General features: G+C 40.9%; 1 protein-coding gene across 1 annotated transcript in view; it reads right to left on the bottom strand.

Moving 5' to 3' along the window:
- MGLL (monoglyceride lipase) overlaps positions 1–17885 on the bottom strand; it is a 266270-nt gene that overhangs the window by 164406 nt on the left and 83979 nt on the right. Inside the window, exon 4 of the mRNA XM_074404172.1 lies at positions 2334–2500. Coding sequence (XP_074260273.1) covers positions 2334–2451 — 118 coding nt within the window. The 5' untranslated portion in view covers positions 2452–2500. The remainder of the gene's footprint in view (positions 1–2333; positions 2501–17885) is intronic.

Raw genomic sequence — 17885 nt, 5'->3', positions numbered from 1 at the left:
GTAAATGAAGAGAGAAAATTCTAAAACAAAATGTGGTAGAATGTTAACAGTTGGTGAATTGACAGGTTATATTGTCTCTCATTGTATTATTCTTTTAACTTTTGGGGTGGATTTGAAGTTTATCAAAATAAAAGTTGTAGGGGAAAAAGATGATATGATGAAGGGAAAGAGTTTGACCTTTCTGTAAGAAGGTTAACTTGAGGCTACATATTCAAGAGAGCCTCTGGGTCTGGCTGACCTATTGCTTCTTCCAGGACAGTGTAGAAAATAAGTCTTTAGCTGCACATCTATGTTTAAAAAAGAGAAAAAGCAAGGGTCCCTTGCTTACGCAGGCCCAGCACTGTGGGTGGGCCTTGGATGAAGCCAGGGAAGAGAGGGCTGTCAGTTTCACCTGCCCTTGGAGACAGCCTCAGCTTTATCACTGGTGACAATGTGCAAAGGAAAGCTCAAAAGCTGAGGCAGAAAAGTAAAGGGGGCAGCTGTCTTGTAAAATACAGTCACACAAACGTGAGTTTCCACTCCATGGGTGAGATCAAAAGCCATGGAGCTGCTGATGAACAGGCTGGGCCTGACGGCAGATGCTCGAGATTCACAGGTGGGCCTCGTGCTGCTTGAGGAGGGAGGAGCTGGCAGAACGAAGGAACACAGACGCCTCGCAGGGGGTTAATCACTCCCTCGACCTGCCATATGGCCAGGGAAATCTCATGGAGCGGGATGGGAGCAGAAGCTGCTCTTGAACTTCATCAGAGGAGCATTCTCCATTTCAGCATTAAACTCAAGGTGCTGGTAACATGGACTTGCCTGACCTCGTGGCAGTGAGCCAGCGTGACCCAGAAGAGGACTCCATTAAATATGTATATTAAGACAACACAGGTAAAAGCTTCTGGCTTTTATCTGGAGGACAGTGGGTAGTCAAAGAGTTTTTCATCAAAAATAGTTTTTAGAATTTCCAGAATGTGATACATGTCCTAAGGGCAGTGCAGTGGAAACAGGTTCCTCAGATTCAGGGATGAGGAGGCATTGACAATGGAGACATTTATATATATATATATATATATATATATATATATATATATATAGACACATATATATTCAAATTATATATCTATTTCAAATTTATATATAGAATACATGTATAATATTTAAGAAAATATATAAAATCAATATGTAATAAAACATGCCGATTTTCAGTGTGTATATGCACACTTTGAGTTTGCACATTTTTATAATCTACCCTTTAATCAACAATGCATGTTAATGGAAGTTAACTCGGAGAACTACCAGTTACAAAGTTGGCCCCCAGTGCTGGCAGACTCAGCTGCACACATGCCTTGTAAGTTTGGGACAGGTAAGCTCTCTCTGAATTCCCGTTTTCAACCTGTCAATGGTCTGCATGTATGTTCCTGCTTTTAAGCAGTAGATTCGGAATAAACAATGCTAACAGTGATCCTGCAGGGGAAGAAATAGAACTTGAATTACTCTAGTCCCGTTATTCTTTTGTAGGTAACTTGTAATTTTTATTTCCATTTAGAATTTTTATTTATTTACTTATTTATTTGAGATGGAGTCTCACTCTGTCACCCAGGCTGGAGTGCAGTGGCGTGATCTCAGCTCACTGCAACCTTTGCCACCCTGGTTCAAGAAATTCTTCTGCCTGAGCCTCCCAAGTAGCTGGGATGCATGCCACTACACCTAGCTAATTTTTATATTTTTAGTAGAGACAGGGTTTCACCATGTTGTCCAGGCTGGTCTCTAACTCCTCTCCTCAGATGATCCACCTGACTCAACCTCCCAAAGTGTTGGGATTACAAGCCCAGCTATTTCTGTTTAAAATTTAAAACAATGAAACAGCTTGTGAACTGCAGCAAAATCATCCCCTCTAAAAATAATGATTAAAAAATATTAATCCATGACTTCTTCCCTTTATTTACATATGTGCCAGCATAATTACATATACAAAGTTCAAAAAAAGAAAATTTCTACTATCTACAGCAGTTCTTTCCTAGACATTACTATTATTCCTTTTGTTTCCTGATCGTTATTGAGCAGAATTCTGTTGTATGGAGGAAGGAAGTATTAGAAACCAATTCACTGTAGGTGAATCATACGGTAGGTCTGCCAGATAGAGAGAGCAGATTGCACAATTTAATCTGCTCCTTCCACAGCCCCTCACTGGTGACAAAAGAAGACTTGCTTTAAAGCAGAGGAGGCACCACAGCACCGTTTTTGGAAGCTGAAATGCAGCGGGAGCATGGAAATGACACACCTGGCAGCCCCAGGAAGACTAAGCCTTGAGCTGGCAGTGGAGAAAGTGGAAACTTAGCCAGACTTACCCCACAGAATCCCCAGAAAGCCCAGGACTTCGGGGCACTCCATGTCTCTGGTAGTAGAGGTGATGAGGATGGTGACCCGGAGGCTGCAGGAAGGTTTTTTTAAGGAGGAGTCCAACATTCAGGCCTGCTCCCCACTCTGCATTTTTGGTGATTGTTCTTCTCCCAACCTAGCAGAAGAAGAGAGGTTTATTTTGGGGAGAGGATAAAAAAGTGAGTCTTTTGCACTGGGGCCAGCAGCACAGCTGAGGTCAGCATTGTCATACCAACACATCTAAGTAGAAGATTCTGCATATTTTGGGTGCTAAAGTCTATAGCCCTCTTTCCTAATCAGTTTTTGAAAGTCTTCACCCTGAGGCTGTAGACTGGAGGATCTTCCTGGATGGAATGTGAGGGATGGCACAGGGACTACCCCAGTGAGATGACCCAGCATGGCACCCTCCAGAGAAGCTTCAGGTTGGCAGGCCAGTCATGCCTGCAGTTTCCAACCCACATGTTAGTATCCCACCCCTGGGTGTGTGGAGGCCATGAGAGGAAAAGCTCTAATACAAAAGATGGGACCAGAATGGAGACTGGCACGGACCAAGATAAAGACAGAGAATGGCAGTTTGGAGAAGAACTTTTCACAAGAAGAAAGCTGTTTTTAAAAAAAGTCATTAATATCCCCAGGAAGATTAAAAAAGATACTGCAATCATGAAACACAGCAGAATGTAATAAACACTGAGAGAATCAAAAAGAATTCTTGGGAATTAAAATTATGATTGCTGGAATGGAAAGCTCAAAAGAAGCTTTAGAAGATAAAAGGGCAGAAGGTAGACAAAAAGAGAAAGAGTTTGAAATTAAGGAGAAAAGTTTAGAACCTGAAGGGACTGGTCCATGAGGCTCAGTATCCAAAGAATGAGTTTCAGAAAAAGAGAACAGAGGAAGCCCAGACATAGATGGGGACAGAGAGGGAGGGATCTGGCAGCTAGAAGGTCAGTGTCCACATTGAAAAGACCCACCAAGTGCCCCACCAAGGCACATTATACTGCAACCTTAGAACTCTGGAGACAGCGGCCCCACAGGCATGTAGAGACAGAGAAAGAGAAGAAAAGAATCAAGAACCAGAATGACAGAATGCATTTGTATTCACTTCCCATTGCTGCTATTAAAAAAGAATTACACATTTTGTGGTTTAAAACAACATAAGTTTATAAATTCTGGAGGTCAGAAATCCAACATGAGTTTCACAGGGCTAAAAATCCAAGTGTTGGCTGTTCGGTGCTCCTTTCTGGAGACTCCAGGGGAAAATCTGTTTCTTTACTTTTCAAGCTAGTGGCCACCAGCATTGGTTGGCTTGTGGCCCCTCCCTCCATCTTCAGAGCCAGCAGGTTCACATTTTCACATCTCTCTCTCCCTCTCCACACCCTGGCCTTGGCCTCCATCCTCACACCTCCTTCTCTGACCCTCCTGCCTTTCTTGTTAGGACCCTTGTGATCACATTGGGCTGCCCACATAGTCCAGAATAATCTCCCAATTCTGAAAGCCTTAACTTAGTCACTTCTGCCACCTCTCTTTGTCATGTAAAGTAACATGATCACAGGTTCCAGAGATTATGACATAAGCATCTGTCTTAGTGATAAAGGAATACCTGAGCTGGGAAACTGTTACAGAGGGATATTTGCCTCATGGTTCTGCATTCTGCACAGGAAGCACAGTGCCAGCATCTGCTCCTGGAGAGGCCTTGGGAGCTTCCACTCATGGCAGAGGTAAAGGGGAGCCTGCTTGTGCAGAGGTCACATAGAGAAAGAGTGAATGAGAGAGAGGGGGAAGGTGCCAGGGGCTTCTAAAGAACAATAGTGGAACCCAGCTGGCAAGAGAGCAGTAACATGCCCTCCATTCTGCATGAAAACCACCTCCTGCCTAGATGACCTCTCTCCTCAGCCAAGCTACCTACCAAAGGCAAGGATAAAATAAAGATGCTTTCAGATGTAAGTTCTCAGAACATTTACTTGACACACATTCTTTCTCAAGAAACTCCTGGGAGAGAGATCCAAGATGGCTGATCACTAGCAGCTCGGGATTGTAGCTCCCACTGAAAGCGCAAAGAAGGAGAGGACACCACACCTTCACATGAATTCTTGTTGCTCACGCACCAGGAGATTCCCAGCGGAGGAGCCCCACGGGTCGCCAGCGCGACTCTTGTGACCGGCGAGGCGGTTTTGCCGGCGCCTCGGAGCGTCGGTTCTCGGTGCAGAGTCGGAAAAGCACCCTCAATCTTAACGCCGCTGATTTAGTCGGTGCAGTGGGTTGCTCAGATTTCGGCGCTGAGAATCAGTAAGTTGGACGTCCACTCAGAAACCCAATTACAAAGACGGTGATTATAAAGACTACAGATGGATGAATCTACAACGAAGGGAAGAAAACGGTCAAAAAAGGCTGAGAATACCCAAGATCAGAACGCCTCTTCCTCAGCAGGGGATCACAGTTCCTCATCAGCAACGAAACAAGGCTTGATGGAGAACGAGTGGGTTCCAATTACAGAAGCAGGCTTCAAAACGTGGATAATAAGAAACTTCAGTGAATTAAAAGAACTTGTTATAACACAATCTAAAGAAACTAAGAACTTTGAAAAAAGGTTTGACGAAATGTCAACAAGAATACAAAATTTAGAGAGGAAAATAAGTGAATTGATGGAGCTGAAAAACACAATACGAGAACTACGTGAAGTATGCACAAGTTTTAACAGCCGAATTGATCAAGCAGAAGAAAGGATATCAGAGGTCGAAGATCAACTCAATGAAATAAAACAAGAAGACAAGACGAGAGAAAAAAGGATAAAAAGGAACGAGCAAAGTCTCCAAGAAATATGGGACTATGTGAAAAGACCTAATCTACGCTTGATAGGTGTACCTGAATGTGACGAAGAGAATGAATCCAAGCTGGAAAATACGCTTCAGGACATTATTCAGGAAAATTTTCCCAGCCTAGTAAGGCAGGATAATATTCAACTCCAGGTAATACAGAGAACACCACAGAGATATTCCTTAAGAAGAGCAACTCCAAGGCATATAATCGTCAGATTCACCAGGGTTGAAATGAAGGAGAAAATACTAAGGGCAGCCAGAGAGAAAGGTCAGGTTACCCACAAAGGGAAGCCTATCAGACTTACAGCAGATCTGTCAGCAGAAACCCTACAAGCCAGAAGAGAGTGGGGGCCAATATTCAACATCCTTAAAGAAAAGAACTTTCAACCCAGAATTTCACATCCAGCCAAGCTAAGCTTCACATGCAAAGGAAAAATAAAGTTTTTTGTGAATAAGCAAGCACTCAGAGATTTCATCACCACCAGGCCTGCTTTGCAAGAGCTTCTGAAAGAACCACTACACATATGAAAGGAACAAACAGTATCAGCCTTTCTAAAAAAATTATCAAAAAGAGCATCAATATAATGAAGAATGTATATCAACTAATGGACAAAATAGCCAGCTAATGACAGTATTAAACTCACATATATTATTATTAATTCGAAATTTAAATTGACTAAATCCCCCAATCCAAAGACAGGCAATTTGAATAAAAAACTAAAACCCATCAGTATGCTGCATCCAGATCCATCTCACATTCAAGGATACACAAAGACTCTAAACAAGGGATGGAGAAAGATTTACCAACCAAACAGAGAGCTAAAATAAATAAATAAAAAACAGAAGTTACAATTAAGCAACAAAGATCAAAAGAAGCAAAGAAGGACATTACATAATGATAAAAGGATCAATGCAACAACAAGAAGAGCTAAAGATCCTAAATATATACGCACCCAATACAGGAATACCTAGACATACAGGACTTATAAAGAGACTTAGACTCCCACATAATAATAGTGGGAGACTTCAACATTAATATTAGACAGATCAATGAGACAGAAAATTAACAACGATATTCAGGTCTTGAACTCAGATCTGGAACAAGTAAATGTAATTAACATTTATAGAACTCTCCACTTTAAATATACAAAATATACACTCTCATCAGTACCACATCATATCAATTTAGAGGTTTAAATGAAATCTTGGTTGGCTCCTTGTTTGTTATTCTCTTCCCTCATTTTCTTTCATGTCTCCATTATTGAGGACAATTGTAGGCATACCCATATTTAGACTGCATTCTAGCCTGGGCAATAAAGCAATACCCCCATCCTCTCTCCCTCTTCCTCTTTCTCTTTCTTCCTCTTCTTTATAAAAAAAAAAAAAAAAAAAAAAAAAAACAATCCACCTGCCTTGGTTTCTCAAAGTTCTAGGATTACAGGTGTGAGCCACTGAACCCAGCCTGTAAGATTTCATTTATAGTCTAAGTTCTTTAGATATTTATACTACTCTTGGAGAGATGAGAAATGGCAGATGAATATATTTATTATGTAGCATTTGATCTCTCGAGTGACTTTGTCATTCATTTTTCATGTAGAAGCCTTTGATATTCTACCTATTTAAAAGTCAACTTGAGTGTTTTTGTTCAAGACATTGAACAAAATGGTCACACTCAGCAGTCACAATGATATTCTTAATGTATAAAGTGGAGTTTGGGACACCAGGTCAAGTCAGAGAATTGACATGTAAAGTAGGACACAAAGCATTGCAATTTTCATTCTGGAACTCAAGAGATTCTTGTATCTGACAGGACTCTTAATTTGACTAGGGAATAGACACCATTCTCTCTAAGAAAGATGTGGTGTGTTCCTAGACAATGACAGAATAAACAAGCAACCTTTTTAGAGACATAAACAAGAGGTAAGTTAGCTTATACTCACTTTGTATTAGCAAAGCTGTCACCATTATTCTAATTTATCATCATAGAAGGCAACAGTGTCATTTGTTTGATCTTATGCCTCCATGAATACATATCCTCTTAAAGGTTTCTGTGTCCCAATACTGTGCTAACCTACATGGGATAGAACAACTCCATATAATTCCAATCTACTTTTTAAATTTAGGACAAACTACTTTAGTAACAATTTCACAAATAAAAAAAAAAAAAAGAAACTCCTGGAGGATGTTCTCAAACAAAATGAAAGACTGAAAATCAAGTAAGAAGAACAGATGGGGGATACAGGAGATAGTAGGTCCGATATAGAGAGATGTAAAGAGTGTCAGCAAGATGGCGTTGAAGAGATTCTAGAAGAAAAGCCATGATGCTGTCCAGATTGGAGTGGTTCAGGAGATTCCAGAAGAGACTTCCTTGAGAAGGTGAACTGATGGTTATCTGGTGCATGTGACCATATTGTGAGGAAATAAAGCCAGTGGGTCAAGTATTTGGGATTGAATTGATATAAGAAATCTAACTGAGCCCATGAACAGACTTGTAGGGCAGTCTGTTAGAGACCATTTAGACTCATCGTAACAGTTCATTCATTCATTTAGTCATCAAATGTCAGGTGCCTAGTATGTACCAGGTACTGTGTAAGGTTTGGAACTTTCTTTTTTTTAACTTTTGTTAGAGATAGAATGCTTGTTCTAGGAAAAATTAGCATTTAGACGAAAAGTTTTTTTTTTAGCAAGGCAATTTTACTTTTTGCAGAAAGGGTGCTACTTGTCAGCAATTTTCTTATGAGAGCACACTGAACAAAGGAAAGGCAGGAATATTTACACACTGGGTCTTTACTGCTGTGTCTTACCTTCATTGGTTGGAGCAGGACTTTACAGTCTAAGCTAAACTTGATTAGCTAACAACTTAAAACTTTCTTGAGGGCCGGGCGCGGTGGCTCAAGCCTGTAATCCCAGCACTTTGGGAGGCCAAGGCAGGTGGATCACAAGGTCAAGAGATCGAGACCATCCTGGTCAACGTGGTGAAACCCCGTCTCTACTAAAAATACGAAAAATTAGCTGGGCATGGTGGCACGTGCCTGTAATCCCAGCTACTCGGGAGGCTGAGGCAGGAGAATTACCTGAACCCAGGAGGCGGAGGTTGCGGTGAGCCGAGATCGTGCCATTGCACTCCAGCCTGGGTAACAAGAGCAAAACTCCGTCTCAAAAAAAAAACAAAAAACTTTCTTGAATAGGTAAAGGCAATGGAGAACAAAAGGAAAAGAGGAAGTTGCTTGCAAAAGGACTTAGAAAAGTAATAACGTTTCTAAATAAGGAATGGGAATAGTCTGCAAGCTGGGATGTGCCTATGAGCATGACCAGCACAAATATCTTGGTTGAAGTACAAGGACATAGAATGTACTTATTCTTTTATATGTAATAGCTACATAGGATAGGGCTTAACAAAGTATTACTAGTAAAAAGCAAGAAGACTTTGAAGAAATTTAGTCTTTAAAATAGACTATTATTTCTAACACTTATTATTATTCTTTAACACTTTTATTTTAGGTTCACAGGTACATGTGCAAATTTGTGCCATAGGTAAACTGTGCTATGAGGGTTTGGTGTACAGATTATTTCATCACCCAGGCAATAAGCATGGTACGTAACAGGTATTTTTTCTGATCCTCTCCCTCCTCCCAGCCTCCATCCTCAAGTAGGGCCTGGTATCCATTGCTCCCCTCTTTGTGTCATATGTTCTCATTGTTTAGCAACCACTTGTAAGTGAGAACCTATGGTACTTGGTTTCCTGTTAGGTTTGGAACTTTCTTAGCACAGCTAGGGTGTTTGGGTAGAGGATGAAGGCCTAGAGTTACATGATGGCTCCATGGGGTCAGCAACTGGAAAGTGAAGGATGACTGAGGCAGGAAGGCTATTGGAAATCACTGAGAGACAAGGGGGCAGGGCTGGGGCTCAGGAAGTGAGGAGCTGCTGAGCAGAGCAACCCTGTGGCATGGTCTGTTAGGAAATTAGTGACATGAGTGCAAGAGAACAATATAGTCCTTTTTGCTGGTGCTCTCTGTCTCAGAAGTAAATCATTTCCCACCACAGATGTTGAGGGCAGACACTTTGTTTTGCTGTATGAGGTGGACAATCCAGTCTTTTGATTTGTTTACTAAAGCAAATTTTAAAAATCAAAGTATAGCATACATAAAAAACATTAGAAATGGTGCAGCCCAGTGAATTCTCAAACAGTGAGTTCACCTCCACAACCAGCATCCAGACCAGTAAATAGAACAGGAACATTCTTGAGCTCAGTTCTCACTCAGCAAAAGCCTGTTTGAAGGGCAGCCTGTTTCAAAAGGGGCAAGAGATAGACTTGCCTCTCTGGTGGGGCAGTGGAGATTGGGTTTTAGACTCACAGCAACTGGGTTCAAAGCTCATCTGTGCCACCTTCAGGAGACAGACCGCTGCACATGGCACATGCCATTTGAAACAGGACTGATAAGGTGTTCCTCACCTGTTGGCCATGCAGATCACATGACTTAAAGTGAACAGAAGCAATCCACGTACAGTCAGCACTTAAGTCTGTGCTGCAGACTTGCTTTAGACTTGATACTGATGCTGGAAGGCTTCAAGAGAGGGCTCTGGATGCAAACTTTCTGCTGTCTTCCAGGTCCATGAGAGAGCCTTGTTAATGGACCCTGCAGCCTTCTGGAGAGCTCTAATCTCAGAGCCTTCCCCTGTAGCCTAACCAGCCATCCTGGTACCTGCTGTCTAAGCAGCACCTCATACCTCAGCTTATCACCACCTCTCTGGAGGGCAATTTTGCAATGTCTAACAAAATTTAAAATTGGTATGCTCCTTGAATCAGAAATCATAGTTTTAGGCTGAGCACAGTGGCTCATGCCTGCAATCCCAGCACTTTTGGAGGCCAAGGCAGGTGGATCCCCTGAGGTCAGGAGTTTGGCAAAACCCTGTCTCTACTAAAAATACAAAAATTAGCTTGGCATAGTGGTACACTCCTGTAATCCCAGCTACTGGGAAGGCTGAGGCACCAGAATTACCTGAACCCAGGAGGCCAAGGTTGCAGTGAGCTGAGATCTTACCACTGCACTCCAACCTACGTGACAGAGTGAGACTCTGTCTCAAGAAATTAAAAATAAAAATAAAAAAGAAATTGTAGTTTTAGAAATCAGTCCTAAAGAGGTATTTAGCCATGTGCACAAAGATTTTGTTGCTGCATTTCTTGAACATCTGAGAAAACTTTGTCTTCTAGTGGTCAAATAAATTATGGTAGGAATACACCAGGGAGTGTTCAGAAGCCCTTAAAAAGGAAATGAGGCAATCTAGCACTTTGCCTGTAAAGAATCAGAGAGTAAGCATCTACAATACCAAACAAACAACCTTATATTAGTTTTCTACACTGCACAACAAACCACCACAAACACAGTGACATAACACGATTTATTTTCTCTCCATCCTACATACAGGTCAGAAAGCTGGCAGCACATGGCTGGATACTCTGCTCTGGGTCTCACGTGACTGAAATCAAAGTATTGGCTGGCTGGGATTTTGTGTATAGGCTCTGGGGAAGAACCATTTGGGCTGTGGATAGAAGCCAGCTCCTTGTGTCTGTAGGACTGAGGGCCCTGCTTCCTGCTGCCAGCCCTTCAAGCATAAGCCCTCCATGCTTCAAATCTCTCTGCCTTCTTTTGCTTGTAGAGACCCATATGCTTTCACTGGATCCACTCTCAAAAACCAGGATAACTTCCCTATTTTAAAGTCAATTTACCTTAATTAATCTGCAAAGTCACCTGGCCATGTAAAGTAACATATTCAAGGACATGAAACCAGGTGGTGAAGGTCAAATGGCTTTGAGAGCAACACTGTCTCTGAGGCACCTACTCAATTCTGCTCTTTCAGTGCAAAAGCAGCCATTGACAATATGCAAAGGAATACACACAGCCACAGTATGGAAGGAATATGTACATCAACAGCACATAGCGGCATGTGCACTTATATGCATAAAGGCCTCGGAACACAGCTGGAAGAATCCTTTTCAAATCCTTCACTGTTATTTCCTCTAGGGAAGGGAGTGGAGGCTGAAGCTGGGAAGCCAGGAGCTGTTCCCATTTTATTCTGCATACTTCCCTATCTTGTAATGACTTCACAATGTAATGATTAAGAAAAATTAAAAATTGCACACGCATTTACATATATAAATATTAATATATGTAAAAAAAACCTTAACCAATAATGGTGAATATATCTGGGGAGGAGGAAGTATAAGGAACTTGCTTTCTAAGTTACATATTCCTGTGATCTTTGCTTTTTTGTTATAGTGAGTCTCTATTGTTGTGAATAGAAAAAAATGTCTATTCTTCATTGTACTAATGTCTATGAAGAATTTATGTAAAGAGTCAGATACTAAATATCTCCAAAGTTCATCTATCCTGGACAAATGCTCATGCTACAACTTTAAGTTAAAAGTGCAAGCAGCAGGCGGATCCCTTGAGGTCAGGAGTTCGAGAATAGCGTGGCCAACAGATGAAACCCCGTCTCTACTAAAAATATAAAAATTAGCCAGGTATGGTGGCAGGTGCCTGTAATCCCAGCTACTCAGGTGGCTGAGGCAGGATAATCACTTGAACCCAGGAGGCGGAGGTTGCAATGAGCCGAGATTGCACCACTGCACACAGCCTGGTGACAGAGTGAGACTCCATCTCGGAAAAAAGGAGAAAAAAAAAAAAAGAAAAAAGAAAAGAAAAGTGCAAGATGAAGAGTATACCCGGAAAATGAATCCAAGGACATAAATATTCATAGAAAATGACTGGAAGGAAATCCACTAAGATGTTAACAGTGGGTGTTCTAGGCAGTGAAGTCATGGATAATTACTTTTTCCTTTCTAGTTTTTAATGCTTCTCAATTTTCTATTATAAGTATGTATTATTTTTGTAATTGAAAAAATAAGCACTATTTTTTTAAACTGAACATAATTGCCAAGTGTACAGCAGTATTGATGTCAATGGGTTGTCAAATTTTCTTCCCGGCAGGGAAGCCTGCTTGAAAAACAGTATAAACTAGAGGTGTTCTTGCCGAATATGGGTTCCAAAAAAAGGAATCTGAAGATGCATGAGTGAGAATGAAGAGACGGTGTCATTTTACCGTTGAGGAAATGGAGAGCTCTCCCATGCTGGCCAAGCCAGCAGCCTAGCAAGGCTGGCCACAGTGGGGCGAGTCCTGCCCACTGACCAGACAACCAGCAGCATTGACAGGGGACCCATCTTGGCTCATGCTTAACACATGCTAATGAGCTGCTATTTTCCATATAGACCAGATTTCTGGTTCCCATCGTCCTTACCTCACATACATCTTTAACCCTCATGCTGTGTGCCATTCCCAGCAGGTGGCTTTCTGCTTGCTTCAGAAGGGGTTTCTCTGGAAGGTTAATGATAGTTTTCCAGTAGATGTTATTGGATATTCTCACTCTCAGGAGAACAAATGCATGTCTGAAATGCAGCTATCACTGCACAGGACTCCCCATACAGACACAGCTGTGACGTTTCAGCCACTCCCACTTTTCTGCAGTTCCTGCCCCAACAGTTTGAGCTACTGCTTCATGCAAGGTGCTCTGGGACAGCTGAATAGGCAAAGGCTGCACTGGCCCTCACAGAAGCTCACAGCCAGTGAGAGATGAGACATACCCAGAAAAGGAGACTCCATGGGAAAACAGTAAAAGCCATAAGAAAGGTCAAGGTCAAGTGCTTTCTGGAAGAGAGATTAATTTGGAAAGCAGTGATGAGGAGTTTAAATGGAGGGAGTGACAGTTGAGGTGTGCCTCAAAGGATTGGAGAATTTGTTCGAGGTAAGATGGGAAGAAAAAGTAAAAGTATTCCAACCCACTCCCCAAAAAGCAGCATGAACAAAACGATAATTTTTTATGACTCTTCAGGATTTAAAGCATTACTCACCTGCACACTGGTCTGCATCAAGCCTACCTATGAGTTATTACACTAGGCTCTGATCCCCCAATGAGGCCAACAAACATGAAAAAATGCTCATCATCACTGGTCATTAGAAATGAAAATAAAAACCACATTGAGATACCATCTCACACCAGTTAGAATGGCAATCATTAAAAAATCTGGAGACAACAGATGCTGGAGAGGATGTGGAGAAATAGGAACACTTTTACACTGTTGGTGGGAGTGTAAATTAGTTCAAGCATTGTAGAAGAGAGTGTGGCGATTCCGTAAGGATCTAGAAATAGAAATTCCATTTGATCCAGCAATCCCATTACTGGGTATATAACCAAAGGATTATAAATCATTCTATTATAAAGACACATGCATACATATGTTCATTGCGGCACTGTCTACAATAGCAAAGACTTGGAACCAACCCAAATGCCCATGGCTAATAGACTGGACAAGGAAAATGTGGCACATATACACCATGGAATACTATGCAGCCATAAAAAATGATGAGTTTGTGTCCTTTGTAGGGACATGGATGAATGCGGAAACCATCATTCTCAGCAAACTGACACAAGAACAGAAAATCAAACGCCACATGTTCTTACTCATAGGCAGGTGTTGAACAATGAGAACACAGGGACACAGGGAGGGGAGCATCACACACTGGGACCTGTTGGGGGGGATTAGGGGAGGGACAGTGAGGGGTACGGAGTTGGGGTGGGAAAACATGGGGAGAAATGCCAAATATAGGTGATGGGGGGATGGAGGCAGCAAACCACATTGCCATGTATGTACCTATATATATATATATAATAGAAGTATAGAGTGCCACCACTGTAACACTCAATGGCAAGAAAAATTTAAAAATAGTAATAATAATAAAAAACTTCCCTTCTCCATCCTAAGTGCTCTAATAAGGAACCAACAAAAAGGGTCTGAAACCTCAACCTTGGTCATCACATGTGTGGTGCAAAGTGAAATTACACTAGGAAACCAATGTATTCCGTGGTGAGGCTGTGGGAAGACAGGCACAGTAAGACATTGCTGATGTGAATGCAAAATTCTACTACCCACCATGGAGGGGAGTTTGGCAATATCTGGCCAAATCATATAGCCTTTGAACAGAGTTATCACCTCTAGAAAAAGCTGTGTGTAAATTGTATCTTGTTTCATTTTACAAAAATGACTAGGAGATTTTGAAATTTAAAAAGCAATGTAGGAACTCTTTTTGGAAATAAAATATTGTTTTATACTGAAAATAATTAATTTTTGCTTTCTTTCATTTCACATTTGAAAATCTATTCAATATCTTTGTCTTCTTAAAGTGAAGCATAGCAATGATGAAACAGACATGGTCACAGACAGCCCTCAGAAGCTGACCCTCTCAGATAAGAGGCAATGTGACCCACAGCACAGAAGAGACAAAGGAAGGTAACATTTGTACTATCAGTGACTTTGAGGTTCAAATCGAGATCGCTCACCTTCAGTGGGTCTTTATTTCTCACCAGTAAGCAACTCGTTTACACATCTTTTGGGGTCATATCTCAGCTTAATGAATTTGGTCTCAGTGTACAATAGTTTAACATAGAGCCACATTCTAATAGAGCAGAAGAACTGCCAAAACCATCTAGTCCAATTCCTCCTCAATTTATAGTGAAATAAAACCACATGATATTTAAACGAATTGCTTAACATAGCTAGTGAAAGGCAAGGCTCAGGCTCAGATCCAAGTTTGCTAATTCCAAGTTCAGTGTCCATCCTACAATGCCATATAGTCAGCTATCATAAAAATCCTTTTCCCCTTAATCAACAGTAGCTTGCATTTCTTGAGACAAGGATATAAATAAAAGTAGTTTAAAGCACTTTAACATTGCTGTTATTTTATAAGTTTTTTTTATAAGAAGGCAGGGACCTTCATCTCTGTTGTAATGGACATAAGTCAAAACCCTAGAAGAGAACAGTGCCCTGGTACATAGTAGATGTTCAATAAATATTTGAATAAATATTTGTTCAATAATGAATATAGTAAGTGGTATGAGTGGATCCATAGAGAAGAAAGTGTAATTCTGATGTTCCTGAACCATCAGATTGGCAAAAATCTGAAATAACAAATAATTGAGTATTGTGCTATCATAGACTGCAGCCTCAAACTCCTGGGCTCAAGCAATCTTCCTACATCAACCTTCCCAGTAGCTGGGACCACAGGCATGCACTGCCATGCCCGGATAAATTTTTTATTTTTTGTAGAGATGGGGGGGTCTCACTATGTTGCCCAGACTGGTCTCGAACTCCTGGTCTCAAGTGATCCTCCTGCCTCGGCAATTATTTCTTTAGGATAAATTCCTGAAGGTAAAATTGTTGCATAACTGTATAGTTTTAATGTTTTGATACAATAAACGGCCAAATTGTCTCCTCAAAAAATATTGTGCTGCTTTATAGTGCCCATTGCCTGAAACTTCACCTACCTTGGGTTTTATCCATTTTTAAAAATTGTATGAAAAAAACAAAACAAAACAGATCTGGTATTTCACAGGTATTTTTAAGTGTGCATTTATCTTCAAGTAAAAGAAACTATTTTTGTTCCTTCTTTTTGTGACTGATGATCTGTTCATTCATTTTCTTTTCTTTTTTTTTTTTGAGACAGGGTCTTGCTCTGTGACCCAGGCTGGAATGCAGTGGCACTATCTTGGCTTACTGCAGCCTCTATATCTGGGTTCAAGTGATTCTTGAGCCTTAGCCTCCCAAGTAGCTGGGATTACACCCATGTGCCACAGTGCCTGGCTAATTTGTGTGTGTGTGTGGAGACAGGGTTTTGCCATGTTGCCCAGGCTGGTTTGAAACTCCTAAGCTCAGGTGATCTACCTGCTTCAGCCTTCCAAAGTCGTAGGATCATAGATGTGAGCCATCATGCCAGCCTGGCCTGTTCATTCATTTTCTTTTTTTTTTTTTTTTTTTTTTTTTTTTTGTAGACGGAGTTTTGCTCTTGTTACCCAGGCTGGAGTGCAATGGCGCGATCTTGGCTCACCGCAACCTCCGCCTCCTGGGTTCAGGCAATTCTCCTGCCTTAGCCTCCTGAGTAGCTGGGATTACAGGCACACACCACTATGCCCAGCTAATTTTTTGTATTTTTAGTAGAGACGGGGTTTCACCTTGTTGACCAGGATGGTCTTGATCCCTCGACCTCGTGATCCACCCGCCTCGGCCTCCCAAAGTGCTGGGATTACAGGCTTGAGCCACCGCGCCCGACCCTCATTTTCTTACTGAATTGTAGATGTTATTCGTATATGGAAGATATTAGTTGTCAATGTTATATATAATGCAAAATTTTCCCCAGTCTGTATTTGATTTTAACAGTTTTTCTGGTGGTTTTTCACATGCAAACATTTACAATTTCAGGTAGTCAATTTTAACACCATTTGATTTTTCTCCTTAAGTGTCCCTTCCCTACTCAGAAACTGCTTATAATTATTTTTATTTTTTCTTTTATTTCCCCTTTTTAAACTCTTGCAATTTAAAAATATTAAGGGTTTCTTTTGTTATATGTTCTCAGATGTTATCTTATTTTTAAATATGTAGGCTTTGAAAAAATAATTATTTAAATAATCCCATTGATTTAACATGACATATCTTATGTACACCAAATTCCCATATAAACACAGGTCAGTTTATGAACTTCATTCTGTTCCAGTGACTTAGTTGCCCATTCTTCCTTCAGCAGCACATTGCTTTAATTCCTGTGGAGGCATTTTAGTGTTTCAGTATTTGATGGAACAAGTCACCTCTCTTCACTGTTGCCAATTTAAAAAAAAAAAAAAAAAAGACCCAAAAACTGTTGATTCTCTGCTATGAAATATGAGATTATATTCTTATGCTTGTTTTCTTCACCAGCATTTTATTAGGTATTTTTAATTTTCTATTTTGTCAAGTTTTATAACATTTACATTTAGTTCAATAAGCATTCTCCACTTGCTTAGTTTTTGTTATTTTGTGATTTTTTTGTTTGTTTTTGTTTGTTTTTTGACAGAGTCTCACTCTGTCACCCAGGCTGGAATGCAATGGCACGATCCTGGCTCACAGCAACCTCCATCTCCTAGGTTCAAGTGATTCTCCTGCCTCAGCCTCCCGAGTAGCTAGGGCTACAGGCACACACCACCATGCCCAGCTAATTTTTATATTTTTAGCAGAGACAAATTTTTGCCATTGTCGGTTAGGCTGGTCTTGAACTCCTAACCTCAAGTGATCCACCATCCTTGGCCTCCCAAAATGCTGGGATTACAAGTGTGAGCCACCACGTCCAGCCCAGTTGTTTAGTTTTTGTTGTGTTCATATGAGTTTACTATTTCTGTGATTATATGACATAACAACTGCTTTTCTCTTTTTTTCAAGATGGAGTTTCTCTCTTATTGCCCAGGCTGAAGTACAATGGTGTGATCTTGGCTCACAGCAACCTCCGCCTCCTGGGTTCAGACAATTCTCCTGCCTCAGCCTCCTGAGTAGCTGGGATTACTGGTGTGCACTACCATACCTGGCTAATTTTTGCATTTTTAGTAGAGATGGCGTTTCACCATGTTGGTCAGGCTGGTCTCAAACTCCTGACCTTAGGTGATTCATCTGCCCCAACCTCCCAAAGTCCTGGGATTACAGGCCTTCTTTTTTAAATTGCATTTTATCCATTACTATTAATAATAAAAAATTAATCTCATCATTGGTTCTATTTATAGTCAAGTCATTTTTTAAACAAGTGCCATATGTGTGATATTTCTTAGATTCTTCCATGTTTGAATATGACTTCCTG

Source organism: Saimiri boliviensis, chromosome 8, assembly GCF_048565385.1.
Source record: "Saimiri boliviensis isolate mSaiBol1 chromosome 8, mSaiBol1.pri, whole genome shotgun sequence".
Classification (NCBI taxonomy): domain Eukaryota; kingdom Metazoa; phylum Chordata; class Mammalia; order Primates; family Cebidae; genus Saimiri; species Saimiri boliviensis.
The sequence above is the reverse complement of the archived record's forward strand: the minus strand, read 5'-3'. Positions and strand labels throughout refer to the sequence as shown.